The sequence below is a fragment of the Micropterus dolomieu genome, linkage group LG12, assembly GCF_021292245.1.
Source record: "Micropterus dolomieu isolate WLL.071019.BEF.003 ecotype Adirondacks linkage group LG12, ASM2129224v1, whole genome shotgun sequence".
NCBI lineage: Eukaryota > Metazoa > Chordata > Actinopteri > Centrarchiformes > Centrarchidae > Micropterus > Micropterus dolomieu.
The window spans coordinates 1,037,671-1,055,136 of record NC_060161.1 but is presented as its reverse complement, the minus strand read 5'-3'; the positions used below and the strand labels follow the sequence as shown (position 1 = coordinate 1,055,136).

The 17,466-nt window shown below is 37.9% G+C and overlaps 3 protein-coding genes across 3 annotated transcripts in view; 2 read left to right on the top strand and 1 right to left on the bottom strand.

Annotated features, from left to right (window-relative positions):
* The first annotated feature begins 529 nt into the window (after positions 1-529).
* Positions 530-5,532, top strand: LOC123980472 (follistatin-related protein 1-like). Its single transcript, XM_046064882.1, has 8 exons — positions 530-608; positions 1,398-1,527; positions 2,278-2,307; positions 2,450-2,580; positions 2,828-2,946; positions 4,513-4,625; positions 4,909-5,019; positions 5,178-5,532. Exons 2-8 carry the CDS (start codon positions 1,407-1,409, stop codon positions 5,291-5,293), a joined length of 741 nt encoding a protein of 246 aa, XP_045920838.1. The 5' UTR covers positions 530-608; positions 1,398-1,406; the 3' UTR covers positions 5,294-5,532.
* Positions 5,533-6,269: 737 nt separating this feature from the next.
* On the bottom strand, positions 6,270-12,669 carry LOC123980471 (runt-related transcription factor 3-like). The gene is made up of 7 exons (XM_046064881.1): positions 12,552-12,669; positions 11,334-11,388; positions 8,681-8,850; positions 8,333-8,492; positions 7,461-7,565; positions 7,298-7,363; positions 6,270-6,731 (listed from the first exon to the last, which is right to left on the bottom strand). The coding sequence occupies exons 2-7, from the start codon at positions 11,380-11,382 to the stop codon at positions 6,379-6,381; spliced, it is 903 nt and encodes a 300-aa protein (XP_045920837.1). The 5' UTR covers positions 11,383-11,388; positions 12,552-12,669; the 3' UTR covers positions 6,270-6,378.
* supt3h (SPT3 homolog, SAGA and STAGA complex component) overlaps positions 9,738-17,466 on the top strand; it is a 9,378-nt gene continuing 1,649 nt past the window's right edge. Inside the window, exons 1-8 of the mRNA XM_046064880.1 lie at positions 9,738-9,854; positions 11,179-11,282; positions 13,891-13,975; positions 14,861-14,947; positions 15,121-15,217; positions 15,305-15,447; positions 15,640-15,715; positions 16,883-16,995. Of these exons, the coding sequence (XP_045920836.1) occupies positions 11,191-11,282; positions 13,891-13,975; positions 14,861-14,947; positions 15,121-15,217; positions 15,305-15,447; positions 15,640-15,715; positions 16,883-16,995 (693 nt within the window). The 5' untranslated portion in view covers positions 9,738-9,854; positions 11,179-11,190. The remainder of the gene's footprint in view (positions 9,855-11,178; positions 11,283-13,890; positions 13,976-14,860; positions 14,948-15,120; positions 15,218-15,304; positions 15,448-15,639; positions 15,716-16,882; positions 16,996-17,466) is intronic.

Below are 17,466 nucleotides of genomic sequence, written 5' to 3'. Positions count from 1 at the left end.
AAATCATTTTATGCAGCAAGGGGAAATTCTTACCAATAGTTAGTAAACACACAGAGAGAGACACTTGATGTGGAGCCAAATTCATAAAGGTGGTTTTACGATAAAATGGGTCAAATTAGTGTTACGTATTCTTTTTGTCTCCTCCGTAGTTGTCAGGATGGTCTCCAAATGGAGACGTGGGTTCAAATCCCACTCCTGACACAGTTTTGAACTGTGTCAAAGTAAATCTGTGTAAAAAAAAGTTCTAAGCAAATTAATTTGGTGAGTAAAATGTCTACAGCTGACAGGAATGATGACCAAAGAAAGAAACCCTCAAAATGAGCTGTACCGCTGTCCAGCTGCCTCACTAATAAAAAGCGTGTGTTGAGAGAGTCTTTTGTCATTCAAAACGGCATGTGTCTCCCCCAGTGGGAGGTCTTAGGTCACCATCTGGAGTCTGAAACACACACACACACACTTCTCATTTCTTTTCATGGTTTACCTTATAAATCAGGAATATTTCTCTCTCTGTGCTTTAGGATCAGTCAGTGTGTGACAGGACTTTCTGCGGCGCAGGTCGAGAGTGTGTATCGAGCGACAGAGGAGAGCCGGTCTGTCACTGTTTACAGGTAAAGCTACTGAATACCTCGTCATTACACTTTTTCAAACCGACCGGCCTGAACATTTAGCTCAAAGCACCGCTGTGTAGAGCTGCTAGCTGTAGACTTGTTACTAAAGTATTTAAAGTGGAAACATTCACACAAATAATATTGTTAAACCCTATTTGCATTTTACTGTTTGTAGTAAAACAATACCTGATTTGACTTTGTATCTTTACTGAAGATACTTAAGGTCTTATATATTGGATTTATTTACACTGACTGACCAGAAAAGAAAAAAATGTATGAAAAGGAGAGAGGAAGAGCAAAAACTAATAGAAAGAATAGATTAAGAAATAATGAAGGGACAAAAGGAGGGCAGAAATAAAGTCAACAGTGAGAAATTACCACTCCTTATAACTGTATACCTAAAGTCTCATTACCTGTTCCTCTTTATTGATCTGTCATCTGTCTCTCTCTCTAAAATTCAAATGAAATTTGTATAAACATTTATTAGCCTATTTTGCAATGGCAAAAGTACACAGTGTAACACAGTATAATAAAAACACTGATTACCTTGATGATACATAAATAGTCAATAGTAACTGAAAACACATATAATTTATGCATTTGCTCACACATACTGAATTATTACATCCACAAACATACATTGTTCATCAATAAATTATGTTTTGACCGATCACTAGGCCCTGCAGTGGACATCAGACTGTGCTCTCATAAATCTAGTTTCACACCTTAAGTTTTGTTGTGTAGGCCATTTTTTGGGAAACCTCTGATGATCCCCTCTTTTCTCTGCAGCGGTGTAATATGACAGAGCACTGGGTGTGTGGCAGTAACGGCAGATCCTATATAAACCACTGTGAGCTGCACAGAGACGCCTGCATCACTCAGACCAAGATACATGCAGAGCACAAAGGACACTGTCCGGGTCAGTGCACACGCGACCTTGATCTGGCTTATCTGTGTTAGAGTTAGAAATATTATGCCATAGAAATGTGTCATTTTACTGCACTCTTGGCCTTAGAAAGAAAGCTTACTAGACAGTTTCAATAAGAGTGCTACCTTTGTATTGAAAGCTAGTTTGTGAGATAGCCTTGGCTTAAACTTACAAAAACTAAGTTTAGTTAGTCATTTCCCCCCAGTTTTTTTGTAATTGGAAAACTATAAACTTTGATGAACTGACATTTTGGTTAGTCAGTTTATTATTCCACATAATTAAAAAGGCAGCAGCTAAATCAATTTAAAAAAAGTTTGCTAGCTTAGCAGATAGCTCATATCTCATTTTTCGACTAGTGAATTTCATGTGATTTTTCTGGTTGTGATTCTTTAAATCACATACTTAAATGAATTCAATTGTAAATTAATGTATAATAATGATTTAAATATAAATAGGCTATTGATATAACTCAGACTTAGCTAAACACTTGATTCCTATACGTAAAGCTATGTAAAATATAATAAAGCTAAAGTTTCTGTATTTTTTTAGGTGTTGTTTGGGTAGAATGAGGGGAAGAATCTTTGTATCTGTTTTAAAGTTTGCCATCCAACCTGAAAACTTCCAACCTTTTGTTCTCAACTTCACTTCTGTAGTTACTGCTCTCTGCCTTTGAAGTACAAACAGCTAAAGTTGTGTACAGTCTGTGATTTGAGTCAGTGGTCTGTGTGTTTCTATTTGCAGAGAAGCCAACAAAGACAGACGTGAGCCCCAGTAAGTCTGCAGCATTATTACAGACATGTTTTGTTGATTAATCCTTTCCTGCTAATAATTTGTATTAACACTCATGAGTTTAAGGACTGTAGCCTTCCTTTGCCATTTTATTTGCATTAACCATCTTATTTTAAATGTGTAGTCGTGTGTTTCCTGTCTGATCGTGACTGGCTCAGAGAGCGAGTGATCCAGTGGATTCAAGAGGAGGTAGAATCGGACAACCTGGCCTCAAATGTGTCCTCAGCCAACGACCTCCTGCAAAAGTATTTCAAAGTCAGAAAACTTTTCACTCCCTCTCACAATCATCAGTTTTTATCCCAGTAGACTAGTTTTACTGACCATGAACTTAATTTCAAATAACAAAAAATACCAATATATAATAAAAATATTGTTTTTAAGTGTGATATCAGGTGCATATTTTGCATAAAGTAATGAGCCAACAGTACTCCAGCTACTTAAGAATAACTGAAGAAGATATTTAAAATACAACATGTCTGACTGAACTGTTTGTGTGTTGCAGGCGTATGACAACGGGGATTCTGAGCTCGATTCAAAAGAGTTCCTGAGCTTCCTGAAACATAATGAGACGGCCCTCAACCTCACATACTCTAATACTCTGGAGACTAACTTGCTACTGAGGTACACAATAGTGTGATGTAATAAAATAAACTGTTAATATGCGTAATAACGTTGTGACTCTGTGAACACGCCACGGTTCAGGTGTTATATATAAAACACGTCACCCACACACAAGTTATGAGAATTAGAAAATTTGGAGGGGGGTTAAAGAAGGTCTGTTCAGTGGTGGAAGAAGTACGCAGATCTTTTATGAAGTATATAAAAGCAGTAATACCACTGTGTAAAAATACTCTGCTACAAGTTCAATTCAATTCAATTCAATTTTATTTATATAGCGCCAAATCACAACAACATTTATCTCACAGCGCTTTTCATAAAAGAGCAGGTCTAGACCGTACTCTGTGATGTTATTTACAGAAGCCCAACAATTCCCAAGTCAAGTAAAGTAAAAGACATGCATCTGAATTTTTTTAAAGTGAAAAGTAAAAGTACTCATTATGCAGAAAGGCACCTTTCTGAATAATTATATTGGATTATAATTATTGATGCATTAATGTTTACATCACATTAATGCTGGGTAGCTTGTGATTATCCCTCCCGGGATCAATAAAGTCTCTTAACCCATAATAATACATTTATTTTATTATATTTGTATTATTTTAAATAAATGTAAATAAAATAAATATAGTAAAGTAAAGTGCCTCAAAATACAGTACTTGAGTAAATGTGCTTAGTTACCTTCCACCATTGGGTCTGTTTAACTATCATGGGTAAGACAGTCATGATATATTTGGTTTTAAGCATCACATAATGTACAAAGTATGATTCAAAACTTCATATTGGGATTAGCAACATGCAAAAAGCTTCTTGATGAAAAGACTCCATGTATTTGGAAAATTAAATCTCCATCCTGTTTTTTATTTAATGTAATCCTTTTATACACACCAAGGTTTCTTCTGAAATTGTCCAAAATAAATGAGACTGAGACTGAAACAATAGCCCTATCTTGTTGTGTTTTGCCAAGCGTAAACTCAATGAAACAGGGGATCTGACCCAAAATGCAGACACCAAGACGGAGCAGGTACAGTCCATAACGTTTAATAAAGCTATGGTGAAAAAAATATAAATTTTTTAATTTATAAATAAATAATAAATCAGGCAGTCCAAATGCAAAGTATCTCCACAATCCAGAAACCAACAGAAAAGCAGTGATCCAATAGACAAAAAACAAAATCCATATTGGGAAAAAATCCATGCACAGGAAAAAGCTGGGGCACAGGACGAGTTACAAGGGATAATTTCAATCAAGACTGAGAGGAAACAAAGTAAGACTAGACACAACAGGCAGAAAACTACAAAATAACACAGAGAGAAAAGAATCAAGGGCAAAGAACAAGAATACAGACACAGGAAATGATTAGACACAGTGCGGATTAATGAAAATAAATACAACATAACAAAACCTAAACATAACACAGCTTTTCTGCCACAGCTGCAAGTAAAGTCTGAAAAACACATTTTGTTTTCAATGTGATTTCCTGAAAAAACATGCTCATTTTGTAAATGAATCCTTAGTGTCTAAGTAGTTAATTAATGTCGCTCACTCACTCTCTGTCCGTCTCTCAGGTCTCTGTGTGTCGACGCTTTGATCGAGCTGTCGGATGAAAACGCAGACTGGAAGCTGAGTTTAACTGAGTTCATCAACTGCCTGACACCCACCTACCATCCATATGAGAGAAGTAATCACACACACACAAACTCAAACAAGAGTGTCATCAGTATGTATGATTGATCCTGACAAATGACATATTTACTTCTTTTTCCTAGGACCAAATAAAATGTAAACAGACATTAAATATATATAATCCCGTGCTGAATCTGACAAATACATTAAACACACACACATTTTTCAGCACAAAACTCCAAACAAACAATGCTAAATCCTTTCAGACTGTGTTAGCAGTTTTTGCTGTTTTTCTTACATGCCCATTTACTACCTGTATATTATGTGTGTGCATGAAGAGTGTGCTCTGGAGGATGAAGTGTTCGAGGACGGAGCTGAGACTCAGATGGAGTGTAACAAGTGTGTATGTGCCTGTGGAAACTGGGTCTGCACCGCTCTGACCTGCACCGGTGAGGACTTTAATTTGGATATTGTAATTATTTGGGTAGATGCATTTGGCTGCTTCTAGATTTTAGAGAGTTTAGGTTTCCCTTACTGCTAGGCAGCTGGTGTTTTTTTTTCTTTTTATCTATTTATCTATTTATTAACATGGTCATCTGTATTTCAGGAGAGCATCATGTAGAGGAGGATGTTAAAGAAGGAGAAGAAGAAGAAATGACAGAAGAAGAATGGAGCAAAAGAGTGGCTGAACTCAGCACTTTACAGGTGGACAGTCAACACTGAACTGCTGCTATGGTGGGAAGATGTAATCCATTATACAGTAGTCTCCTTTTCACTCATTACTCAAAGTACTCTCACTACATAATCCCGCCATAATCAACTTAATTTGGCCAAATACAATTTTACACAGAGTACAATGAATGCAGAATGTGTCCTCTGCATTTTCACCTCCTAATAAGGAACAGCCATTGCGCAGCGCCCGGGGAGCATCCGTGTGGTTCCCGAGCTAACTCCCTAAAGACTGAGCTACATGGACCACAATTACACAAAACACAATTTATTTGTTTTATGCAAACAGCAGAACACATAAAAAAAACAGTTTATTTTGTACTTCCATTATCATCAGATAATGTTGCAACTTAGGCAATAAATGAATAAAGCTCAGTAAACACGTATTGTGCTGGATGATTACTTTTCTCAAGCAAGTTTAAGTCTCTGCAAGTTCAGACTTCATTAAAAAAAAGTTTCTGCCTGGAGAAAACCCATATTTGGTACTTTGAAAAGTGGTCCGCAGTTATATAAAACATAAAGTGTATTCATTGAGTGACACGGATCCTTTTAATCTTAAGTATAGAGTTAGAGTAGAGGTAACCCTATCTTCCTGAGAACATTTTTATAGTTTCACCACATCTCATATGAATCTACTTTACACAACAGTTTGCTTTCTATATTGTCATAATAGGAGTTTGATTTAGGGTTAATTGTTTAATTGTTAATGAGATATTATATTTAGGGTATCCAGGTTTTGAAGTTAATGTTTTTTTACACTGTTGCTTTAATAAACACAACTATTGTACAACAAACTATTTGTGAAATCCTGACTTTAATATAAAAAGGGAAGCTGCTACATGAATTTAATAAGATTATTAATTTATTGTTTAACCCATTGTATATGTAGAAGTATTAAATAATAATAAACAGTCAAATAAATACATAATGCATTACAGTAAATAAGAACAGCATAATCACCGTAGTACACAGAAGTTACAGTTGCTGACAAACAACAGAGAAGTTAATTTTTTTATTTTAGAGAGTCCAAGAGTGAAAATAAAGTAAAACTTTCCAAAAAACAGTGAAATATTTGATCATCAATAAGGTCTCCAGACAGGCTCTTCCCCTCTTATGGAAAGACACGCCCCTTCAATATAATTGGTCAGTGCTGCGACAACGTTGCGGTCCTCCCCTGTTGTTTGGAGCTGTTGGTTCGGTCCGTAGTAGAAACTGCCCGGCTGGAACGGACCACTGTGGCTCAGCGGAGGGGGAGGAGGAGGAGGAGGAGGAGGAGGAGCAGAAGACAGGTAGGAGCTGTAGGGTGTGTGCTGGGTGGAGTAGGAGAGAGCAGGCAGGTGGTGCATTCTGGGACTTGGAGTGAAGGAGGAAGTCACCTGGCCCAGGAACGTAGAATCATTGGTCCACAGGGTGGAGGAAAAGGACCTACAATCTGGAGAGAGACAACATCAACAGCATGACAGTCCATTCTTGACCTTTGACTAAAATGAACTTACTTTAAGGACTGCTGTTTTTTTCCAGAGCTTTCAACTACATCAAATGGTCTTCAGCAGATGGAGTTAGTCCAATTTTTTTGTTACCCATCGTTATAACAGCTGAACACGTGAGAAGCGGTCGAAAGGTCAGGCAAAAAGCTAAGTGGACCTTGAATTTTGTTTGTCGAGCACATTTGTTTTTCCATTATTTTCTACTTTAGTTGGTTGCAATTTAAAATAAATTGCTGCTATTATCAATTTTCCATTTCCTTCAGTCATAGTATGTATTTATTAAACTACTGTAGTGCAGTTTTGAGTTACTTTATGAGTTATTTTCTGTTATTTCACTCTTTGTACTTGGAAATATAGTGTGTTCTGCTCTGTTTGATACAACATAAAGGTTGAAACATGCTTCTGTGGAGACACTACACATGTGCACACTGTTCCATATTTGCAGTCCTGTATGTGAAAGTTCACACTGACATGATTTGTCGGGATTTAAATACCGTCCCTCTTCTCATACCTGATGATGCAGTGCCGCTGCAGGACGACCTGAACACTCCTGACTTCACCTCCTTCTGCCTCTGCCCTGAGAGAGAGAGAGAGAGAGACACAGGGAAGAAGATGGTACTTCTGACTGAAAGCTTGGTTAACCCATCCTATCATTTTCTCTGGTGTGCACTGACGTCTTGGCAGCCGCTGTCCGTCCACAGTCACCTTGATGGCTCTGTGTAAGGTGGCGATTTGAGGAGGCGAGGTCAGCACATTGATGGAGAGCGTGAAACTCTTGCCTAAAAAGAATAACACACACACACAACAATATAATTACATAGGGTGGCTTGTTATGGTAAGTGTAACAGGCTGTTTAAAGTTAAATCAAGTCAGTTTTCCCTAAGTATAGAGGGTGTCAAATGTTGGAAAAATTGACTGCAATGGAGGAGAAACTTGTAATTTTAGGTTATATAAATAAACTTGACTAATGGTCACGTGATTGATACTGATAAATTTCTGATTGAATAGGACAAGCATTCCTGTCTTCCTTCTGTTTATCCTTCTATATTTACATTAATTATTTGCTTTTATTCAAAGCGACTTACATTTGAGGAACAACAAACAAACATCAGTACAGTAAGAGATCTGAGAGCAACAATGGATACTAGTAAAAGCTATTAGTGCATCAATGGGGTAAATACCTAGGGGAAGAAGTAAGAGTTAACAATGGTGCAATCAATGCTAGATAATTGTAAGGAGACAGAAGAAAAGGAGCACAGGAAGTGCATGTTAGAGGTGTTGTAAGAGAAAGTGGCAAACGTCTAATGGCACATCCCACCATATTGGAGAGAAGATCAAGACAAAATGCCTAATTTATGTGTGAGGGAAGACATTTCAATTACAAAAGGTCAAAATCAATGGGGTAGCTACTGTTTTTCTTCAATGTGTTGACCCTCCAGTGTGACTCGAACCTCATAACCGGCCACTTTGAAGCGCCCCATCACAAGCTTCTGATACTCTGTTTATGTATTTAATTATTGTATCAGTAGTGTTTCTGTCTATTTACCTCTCCCGCTGCGACCTATGAAGCGGAGGTCATTAAAGTGGGCGTAGCCTTGCTTCATGGTTGCTGTGGCGTTGCGTAGCTCAGCGCTGCTATTTTCTTCATTGCCAGCCATCACTGTGACAGCCACGCCGTCTGGCACGTCATTGCCTAGGGCGACAACCTGGAGGATGGAAAAAGGTCAGGACTGGTCCTTTAACTTTGAAAAAGGGGATTTGTAAAGAGTCTGAGGAAAATGGTCAGCCTGGAAGGATCAGGGCAAAATGTCCCACTGACCTCTGATGATCTTTGACATTATAAACTGAAGCCAGTCTCAAGTGACGGGAGATAGATAGATAGATAGATGCTCACAGTGAAGGTTCTCGGCAGGGTCTTGTTACACCTCCAGTGCTGTGGCAGGCCACTGCAGAGGAAGTTTGGGCTGTCGGTCTGTACCAGGCCTCTGGGTGGTGCTGTGCTGCGCTGGTCCTCCAGTTGGCGGCCGGTGGGTGATGGTGCTGGCCGACGTTTTAAAACAGGATCTGAGAGGGAGCAACAGAAAGATTTTTCTACCTTTGTCTTTCTTTTTTTGCTCAGTCCTCTGAAATGGCAGCCAGATATCTGTCTTTAATGTGTCTGTTTTGTTTAAATCTAAATTCATGTAGTATACTGTATAAAGACATGATACAAATTAATTAATTAAAAAAAACCTGCATTCACACACTAATCTTTGTAATCCAGCAATAAAAAAGCTTAAAGGTGAATGAAGGAAGGCAGAGGAAAAAGAATAAGACGTCTGCTTTGTAGGCCATATCTTACTTTTCCAAGCCAGACTATGCACAGTTCCCAATGACGATGGTTTACCATAAACCTTAAATGTTTAACTTAGATATCAAACTTTCTTTTGAATCTGTGATCTAATGGTGAAATATTTTCCCTCACTGTGGTCTGACACATCTTTCCCTGTAGGGACTAAAACTCAACTTTTAACCTGATATTAAGGTCAAGCAAGACTTCATCAGTGCTGCTACCACCTTTATTAACAAAAAGATAATTTAATTCATAGGTTTAAATGCATGTTAAAAATGTATGTCTGTGAAATATGACTTGATCGACTTGTGATCAATTCCTCAGTCTAAAACCACGTTGGTAAGAAGTCTTTTGCTTTTTTAAAACTGGTATTTAACAATTAAGCCTAGTTGCAATATTTAATTAGCCTAACATGTAGGTACCCTCCTCCTTGCTTGCTAATTTGGACAAAGTTGTAGCAAAGTGTTGTTCCCCTTGTTCACCACTAATTATAGCTCATCCCTCGTCCAGCTGGTGTTTTCTCAATAAATAAATAAATAAATAAAACCTTTAAGAGTTTCAACAACCGTGGGGAAACTGAGAGGACGTTTCATGACCAGAAAGTGTAGAAAACTACAACTACCAAAAAACACCCCGCACTTTCTGAGCCGATTTGCGTCATCAAATCGCGCCAGAAAGTCACCCAGGAAAGTGTAAACAACAGGAGCAGCAGCAGCGTTTTTCTTGAACGACTTTGGTGAGGATTTTAAACTCTCTCTCCGCCTCTCTGGTTCTCTGTTGCTCCTCTCGTTTTCTGCATTGTGTTTTTCTCACCGCAGTGTTTGAATAGGAGGGAACTGCGCTGTATTGTCATTCAGATTTTACTGGCGGAGGGGAAGTTACTGCGGTCACACCACCTGTTCCCTCTGTACATATGTGTGTATATATATTTGTGTGTGTTGATTTGCTTCATGTCTGTTCTGCTATATTGTTATTTTAGGCTCTCGGCTTCTGTTCTGTCCTACACAGCTGACTAGTTTTGTTTTGGTTAAATGATCCCAAAAGCCCAAAAATGCACATTACAGACTGCATCTTTTGTTGGATTTCACATCTTAAAGATTTTTAACACTCATACCACCAGTTGTCAGTCTAATAAGAGCACCAAGCTTAACCAAAACCACTTTAATAAAGTTGTTCATAAAGGTTATAATGTTCGTTTTTACTGAACAATGCAGTACACGTCAACAGCACCACAAACCACAGTCTGCAGTATGACTAGCTGAATCAGCACCTCTAAAAGTGGTTGTTGGTAAGAGGAGGTAGGATTTTTGATGGCACAGAAGATAAGACATGTGCCTTTGGTGAGGGAGACACTTAAACCCTAGTTGCTCCAGAGGCGTGCGACCTCTTACATAAATATATAGTAACTGTAAGTTGCTTTGGATAAAAGCTACAGCTAAATCAGTTAATGTAATGAGTTCTCGCATGACTAATGCATTGACTGTATTAATTTTAGCTATTTGGACCCTAATAAACCAGCAACTGAGTGTATGTCTGCCCAAAATACCAAGTATGAATATTAATTAGTTTCAAACTATTTTGTCCTCCACATTGTAGGAATTGTATTTGGCTTTAAAACAACAGAAGACAACTGAACAACATGATTTTAAACATTAATAAAGTAAAGAATTAAAAAGGGTTGGGTCTGTGTTCTTATTGCATTAGGTAAGGATGACTTACAGAATTGGATTAATTGAGGCTTTAAAGGTGGAAATCAGGTCGTCACAGCAGCAGAAGATGTGACAATGAGACACTTGCAATGACTAAATATTTACTAGATGATGCAGCATCATTGTTGACAGGTTTACAGGTTGGATAAGTTGTGCAGCATCTTTGTTATCTGCCGGGAGAAAAGTGTTTCCAGAGGTCAAATATCAATCTTGACGTTATTTAACGTTGTGATATACAAGACATGCTATCTGGTTGGATTTACAAAAAGGAGTCAGTTAAAATGCTACTTCAGTTAATTTCGATCCCTAGTTTAACGCAGCTCTGTTTCTTTGTCTTGTTCTTGTCATCAGGTGGGTGTGGTTATGAGCAGTCCCATGGCTGTCTCCGCCGCCTCCACCTCTAAAGACCGTCCAGTTTCCAGGACCAGCTTCATTCCAGAGCTACAGAGCATGATGTGAGACACACACACACACACACACACACACACACAGAGAAAGAGACTCACCCCAGTACAGCATCGGACTGCTGCTGCTGAACAGACTGTTTGAAGCCATAGAAACCTGTTTTTAACAAATGACAGAGTGTAATCACACTGGGACGTGTTTTGGCTAATGATACTTTGCAAAATCTGGATAATAAAAAACAAACACAGGTGTCTTAAAACAGTCTACAACCCCTAACTTTGATACATCATGTTTTACACTCAAAGCATTATTAAAGAAATATAGTTAGCGCGTGTTTACTTGCCAAAGTATGAGCTTAATTAAGAAAGTTATCACAAACTAAACAAACCATTTGATGTAATAAAGCGGATGGCTGGATTGTTAAGGCATGTTAAATGAAGTGTAAAAAGAAATGTTACAGTTACATCATCCCTAATAACAAGAATAATAATAATAATCAGTGCACATTTTAAGAAATCATCAATAGACTTTCAGTTCACAACAATGTCAAGTAAAGTTTCTAAAAATTGAGAACTAATTAATAGAACAAGTACAAAAAAATGTACCTTGATTATTCATTAACAAAAAACACTTCAGCAGCAGGAGAGTCATAAAGTCTAGCTGAAATTGACACATTTTTTCTTTACAGTAGAGCTGAAACAATTTCTCGATTAATCCATGAGTCGATCGGCTTAAAGTTAATCATCATCTTTTTTGATAATCTATTAATTGTTTGACAAACATTAGATGATATTACCTCGTTCCAGATTCTCAAATAAGAGGATTTGCTGGTTTCTTTGTCTTACTCTGCGGTAAACTGAATTGCTTTGGATTTTGAACTGTTGACACCATTCTCTGATATTTTATTGACCAAACAATCGATCAAGGAATTCAGACAGATTAATCAATGATAAAAATAATCGTTAGTTGCAGCCTTAAGTTGCAGTGGAGGAAACAATAGAGTGTGCTGAGATTGTACTCAATGAAAATGGTAGAAGCAGAAATTGGTACGTCTTTGCTATTGTAACTAATGGATTTTAAATTTTACAGACAATCTTGATCTTGAAATATTTGCAATGTGCACTTGTACAACATTTACGCTGTCACTATGATTTAACAGTTTTTTTTTTTATCTGTACTGGGAAAAGGCAAGTTTTTTTTCACAGATCAACAAAAAACAAAAAAAACAGTCACAGATTACTTCTTTCCAAAATTACACACTCACTCGCTCACACTTTCATTAGTGTGAGCGAGCGAGTGTGTTTTTTTAGCGTACTCACCTTGTGTTGTGTGTGTGGACTGCAGAGAGATGGTGTTGGTGGTCAGAGAGGCTGAAACCCAACTAAACCCCAAAACCTAAAAACAGCACTCAACCCAAAGCCAAGCTCTGAACCTTAGGCCTACCTGCCCACAACCCCAAACCAAAGCCATGCTCACCTGTGTGATTGATAGCTGCAATCAGCCAATCACAGTGCAGATAGGGGGGGGGGGGCAGAGTCAACAAGGCGGGTTGTCTGGGGAAAGAATAGATGGAGAGACAGAGGGAAAGAGAAGAAATGAAAGATGGAAAGAGCTTCAGGATGTGGGTTTAGGTTGGTCTGGCATGATGGAAGTGGCTGTTCTGGATGCAAATTGAGTTTTGACCAAACTGAGGTCAAAGAGTGTGTGTGGCCTGTCGACCTCACCGTGACACGTACAAATACATTTGAGAGCTCTGTGTTTACTGTATTTGGACAGCAACATGTTTATTGTTTTGTTACTTGAGATTTGACGTGTTACAGTAACTTTAATTTTACACTCCTGTTTTAAGGTGTTTAAGGTTTTACATTATGCTCATGTGTTCAACTTAAGGTGGGAGTATAAAAATCAATACATTAATGCATAGATACAAAGTTTTAGTACCAATTGTTTTTATTTTATTTTTATAAAAGCATGTTTTTAGTTTAGCTAAAAGAAGACTGTTTTTGTCTGAAAAATCATCAGAATTTAGATTTAAAACATTCAATACCAGCTTGCAGTACATGTAGTTTGTGGTATTTGCTTTTAAAAAAGTATTGTGGTTTAACACCTCGTTATATTTAAGTACTTAAAGGGATTGGCCAATGTGGTGTGAGTACTCATTAAGTTAGTCATTAGTGCTGTTGTCTGTAGTGTTATACTGCGAATGTATGAATGTATATATGAATTAGGTTTAATCATACACGTCTTTAGTGCTATTGTTTAGTGGCACAATAGACAATCAGCCTGTTGACTCCATAAAATCTGTTAGATTTGCCATTTTAAACTTGAAGCGTTCAAATGCTGGCACAGTTGCCTATCAGCTTGATTAAAATAAATGAAAGTTTAGTCTTCATCAACAGACAATAATAATGCAAGAAGGTGTCATAGTACTGAACTATTAGACTGAAAAGGGATCTTTCATACATGTGGTGTAAAATCAGCCAAAGTATTTGAATATAAACGCTTTAAGAATTGTTAATGAGCTACGGAAATTAGCAGCTCAGTCGAACTGTATTTCAGAGTTTCAGAAGATTCACTTGAATCTTAGCTTGGCTCCACATTACTGTGATTTAATATTTAACATCTTTGTGTGTGTGTGTGTGTGTGTGTGTGTTTCAGGTTTGCTCTGGGAGATAGTCGCAGGCCTCTGCACGAGACAGCCGCTCTGGTGGAGGACATTGTGCACACACAGCTCATTACTATGGTAACATAAATAGTGTACTCTTGTGCGCAGATATAATGGTGGTAATAGAAAATTAGCAGTTTTCACATGGAAGTAAGACTTTTTAAACCAGCTGTAAATGTAACAATTTTAAAGGGTTGATTTGCTATTTTTAAACCTGGGCCCATATTTTCACATTTTGTGGTTAAAATGACAAGTAGGTACAAAAGGTTTGGGAATCTGTGCAGAAGATAGTTGCCACAAGCCGGCTGGTGTCACCGGGTGCCACACATAGGGATCCTTTCCATGATGTTGTCCGATACCTGGTATAAAAGTCTGAGCCTGTTGGTGGCAAAAAGAAGCACTTTTTGTAGATGGAACTTTGACGGGCAAAATTGCCCCGAAGGAACACGTGGCAGCCTCTGCAGGCTGTAACCATCTACTGCACAGATTCCAAAACATTTTGTACCTATTAGTCATTTCGACACCAACATGTGTGAAAAAAGGGAAATTATCCTTTTTGGTCTTTTTTTTTTTTTTTTTAGAAGTTTACTACAGCTTGAATTTACAATTTATAACCTTCACAAACTCTATAATTCATTACTATCATTTTCCTTTATGGACAGTCTTTTGATTTAACATTCTCTTTGTGCCAAATAAACACAAGATTACAACTACATATATAAAATATACTATATATTTTATTTTCATCACACAATACTTATCCTTTCAGTGTATAGACTTCAGTGTGGTTTCAGTTGAGAGACTAAAATCTGAACTTTCAGTGGGATTTATCTTCATGTATACAGATGAGAGAAAATATGAGGCTGTTTGTCATTGTGGTAACTCTGATTCCATAAGGTTAATGTCAGCGGCATGTAAGGCACTAAGAGTCTGATCATATCCTCTTCTTGGTTTGTTTATCAGCTGCATCAGGCGTGCGAGGGGGCGACTCTTCGTGGCTCAAGGGTCATTTCAGCCGAGGACATCCTGTTCTTGATGAGGAGGGACAAGGTAAACAAAACACACAAATGAAACCCCACATAAAAATATAATTATATTATTATTATATTACAAAATATTAGCATCATCAATGGTATATAGCTTTGAAATGAATAGTGATTCTCCTCACCTTTCTTTTTCTGTTCTTTCTGTTCTTTCTGTCTGCCTCAATGTCTCCTGACCAGATTAAAGTGGCGAGGTTAATAAAATATCTTCAGTTTAGAGATTATAAATCCAAACTACTCAAGACTGTAGAGGATGAAGACGTGCAGCAAGAAACGGGTACACCACAACATACACATCTATGACAGAGAAGATCGAATTGTTTTTATTTTTAGTTTCATTTTTTGTTTTGTCATGTGTTTGCAGGTGGTGCTGGTGGCGCTGCCGGTGGTAACCAGCGGAGGCAGCGATTGGCCCAGGATTTTCTGGTGTGGATGGATCAGACGGGCGACCTCCTGTCATTGGCTGAGCGGCAGGAAGTAGACCCCATCAAACAAGAGCGGATGGAGGTTAGAGGTTATTTTGATGTCGTCTGCACAAAGATCACTCTGTTCTTCACCATTTTTATTGTCCATGATGACACACCGGTAGCACAGATTCGACCGCAGGCATCAGCAGATTTATGTTTCTTTAAAATGAGATATGACGAAGATGACCATTAAAATGATAATTAATTGTTCTGTGTGTCTATGTATCTTCAGCGTTTAGAGCGTCAGACTCGAGCTATGGACCAGGCTCAGTACGTGGAGTTCTGTGAGAGTCGACAGCTCAGCTTTGGTAAGACTTTAATCAAGTTATTAAGTACCTCTATAATAATCATAGTTTTAGGGAAGTTTGGAAAAAAACACACAGATGTAGTTTATGTAGCTAGTCTTTGCTATCCTATCCTGCTGGATTGTATGTAGTTTCAAAGCCAATATTCCTCTTCCATGTCTTCACAACAGAAGGTGTTCAGTTTGATGATGCACAAGGATAGAGGTCAATGGTAATTAAATCAAATTTAAAACAAAGCATCTTAACAGGTGCCTATCATTTCAGATTACCAAATATAATTAATTTAAAATTATTTGTTTCCTGTGCAGATCAATGAGGGATACAGTCAAAACTCAAGCTATGTTCCCAATATCAGAACAGTCCAAAATGTCAGACCTGTTGTGTCAAAACCAGAACTAGCGATGATCGTTCATACTTTCATGCTTTCGTGCTTTCATCCCAATTAAACTAATACAATTCCCTTTTCACCTGCCTCAGCAAGTCGTCTCTGGACCGTCTACAGCTGGTCCAGAACGCTGCTGCAAGGCTGTTGGTCAGGTTCAGCAGGACCGGTCACATCACACCAGGATTCAGTTTAAGCTTCTCGTTTTCACATAAAAAAGCCCTGCATGGTCAGGCACCTGGGTACATCTCCGACCTGCTTTAACCCCTAAATCACCACTAGGTCTAAGTAGTTGTTCCACGTGCTCGACTAACAACAAAAAGTGATCGTGCATTTGAAGTCGTGGCTCCGACACTGTGGAAGACCATTCTTACGTTTGGCCATCTGCTGACGTTCCAGACTTTTATTCAAACTGGCCTTTGTGTCGCAGTGTGCAAACGTGTGTTTTAAGGTCTGTTATTGCTTTTGTCTTAATGACTGATTATTATTGTTTTTATGATGTTGATGCATATATTTTATTATTATAATATAATATAAAAATAGTTTTTGATAATAATTTTTGATGATGATCTTATTTTTTTATATTTTACTCTTGTAAAGCACTTTGTGACTTTTTTCTGTGAAAGGTGCTTTATTAAACTGTACTTTTGATGATTCAGCATTTCAAAATGGCACCAAAACCACACAGAGCTAATCTTAATTCCTTGTTATGTTTTTTGTTTGCTTGTGTATGTGCTGTCCACCTGGTCTGTTTGTGTGTGTGTGTGTGTGTGTGAATGTGTCTCCAGCTAAGAAAGCGTCAAAGTTTCGGGACTGGCTGGATTGCAGCAGTTTAGAGCTGAAACCCAACAGCATTGCAATGGAGATCCTGTCCTACCTGGCCTATGAGACTGTTGCCCAGGTAATGTGTTGAGTCAGGATGTCGCACATATCATAATAATCCTTATTTGTAGAGCACTTCTCAAAAACAAGTTACAAAGTGCTTTAACAAGTGTAAAGAATAATACAAAAAAAAAAGATAAGAGCATGAAAATTTTAATATAAAATAAGTAGAATAAAATAAAAGGGATAAAATAAAGTCAAATAAGATCGGGAAAAGCTCTCCTATAAAAGTATGTTTTAAGAAGGGACTTAAAAGAGTTCACTGACTCAGCCGACCTGATTTCCTCGGGCAGGCTGTTCCAGAGCCTCGGGGCCCTGACAGCAAACGCTCTGTCCCCTTTAGTTTTCAGTCGAGACTCTGGAACAGACAACAGACCTCTGCCCGAGGATCTCAAGGTACGTGCTGGTGCGTATGGGACTAAAAGGTCAGAAATATAACAAGGCGAGAGACCATGAAGAGCTTTAAAAGTGATCAATAGAATTTTAAAGT

Excerpts from the sequence above, each read along its gene's own strand:
- LOC123980472 (XM_046064882.1), top strand. The coding sequence starts at position 1,407 with ATGACAGAGCACTGGGTGTGTGGCAGTAACGGCAGATCCTATATAAAC. Across the intron at positions 1,528-2,277 it reads GCACAAAGGACACTGTCCGG|AGAAGCCAACAAAGACAGAC; the intron begins GTCAGTGCACAC and ends TTCTATTTGCAG. Across the intron at positions 2,947-4,512 it reads GAGACTAACTTGCTACTGAG|GTCTCTGTGTGTCGACGCTT; the intron begins GTACACAATAGT and ends TCCGTCTCTCAG.
- LOC123980471 (XM_046064881.1), bottom strand. The coding sequence starts at position 11,382 with ATGGCTTCAAACAGTCTGTTCAGCAGCAGCAGTCCGATGCTGTACTGG. Across the intron at positions 7,364-7,460 it reads CGGACAGCGGCTGCCAAGAC|GGCAGAGGCAGAAGGAGGTG; the intron begins GTCAGTGCACAC and ends TCTCTCTCTCAG. Across the intron at positions 6,732-7,297 it reads CAGCGGCACTGCATCATCAG|ATTGTAGGTCCTTTTCCTCC; the intron begins GTATGAGAAGAG and ends GTCTCTCTCCAG.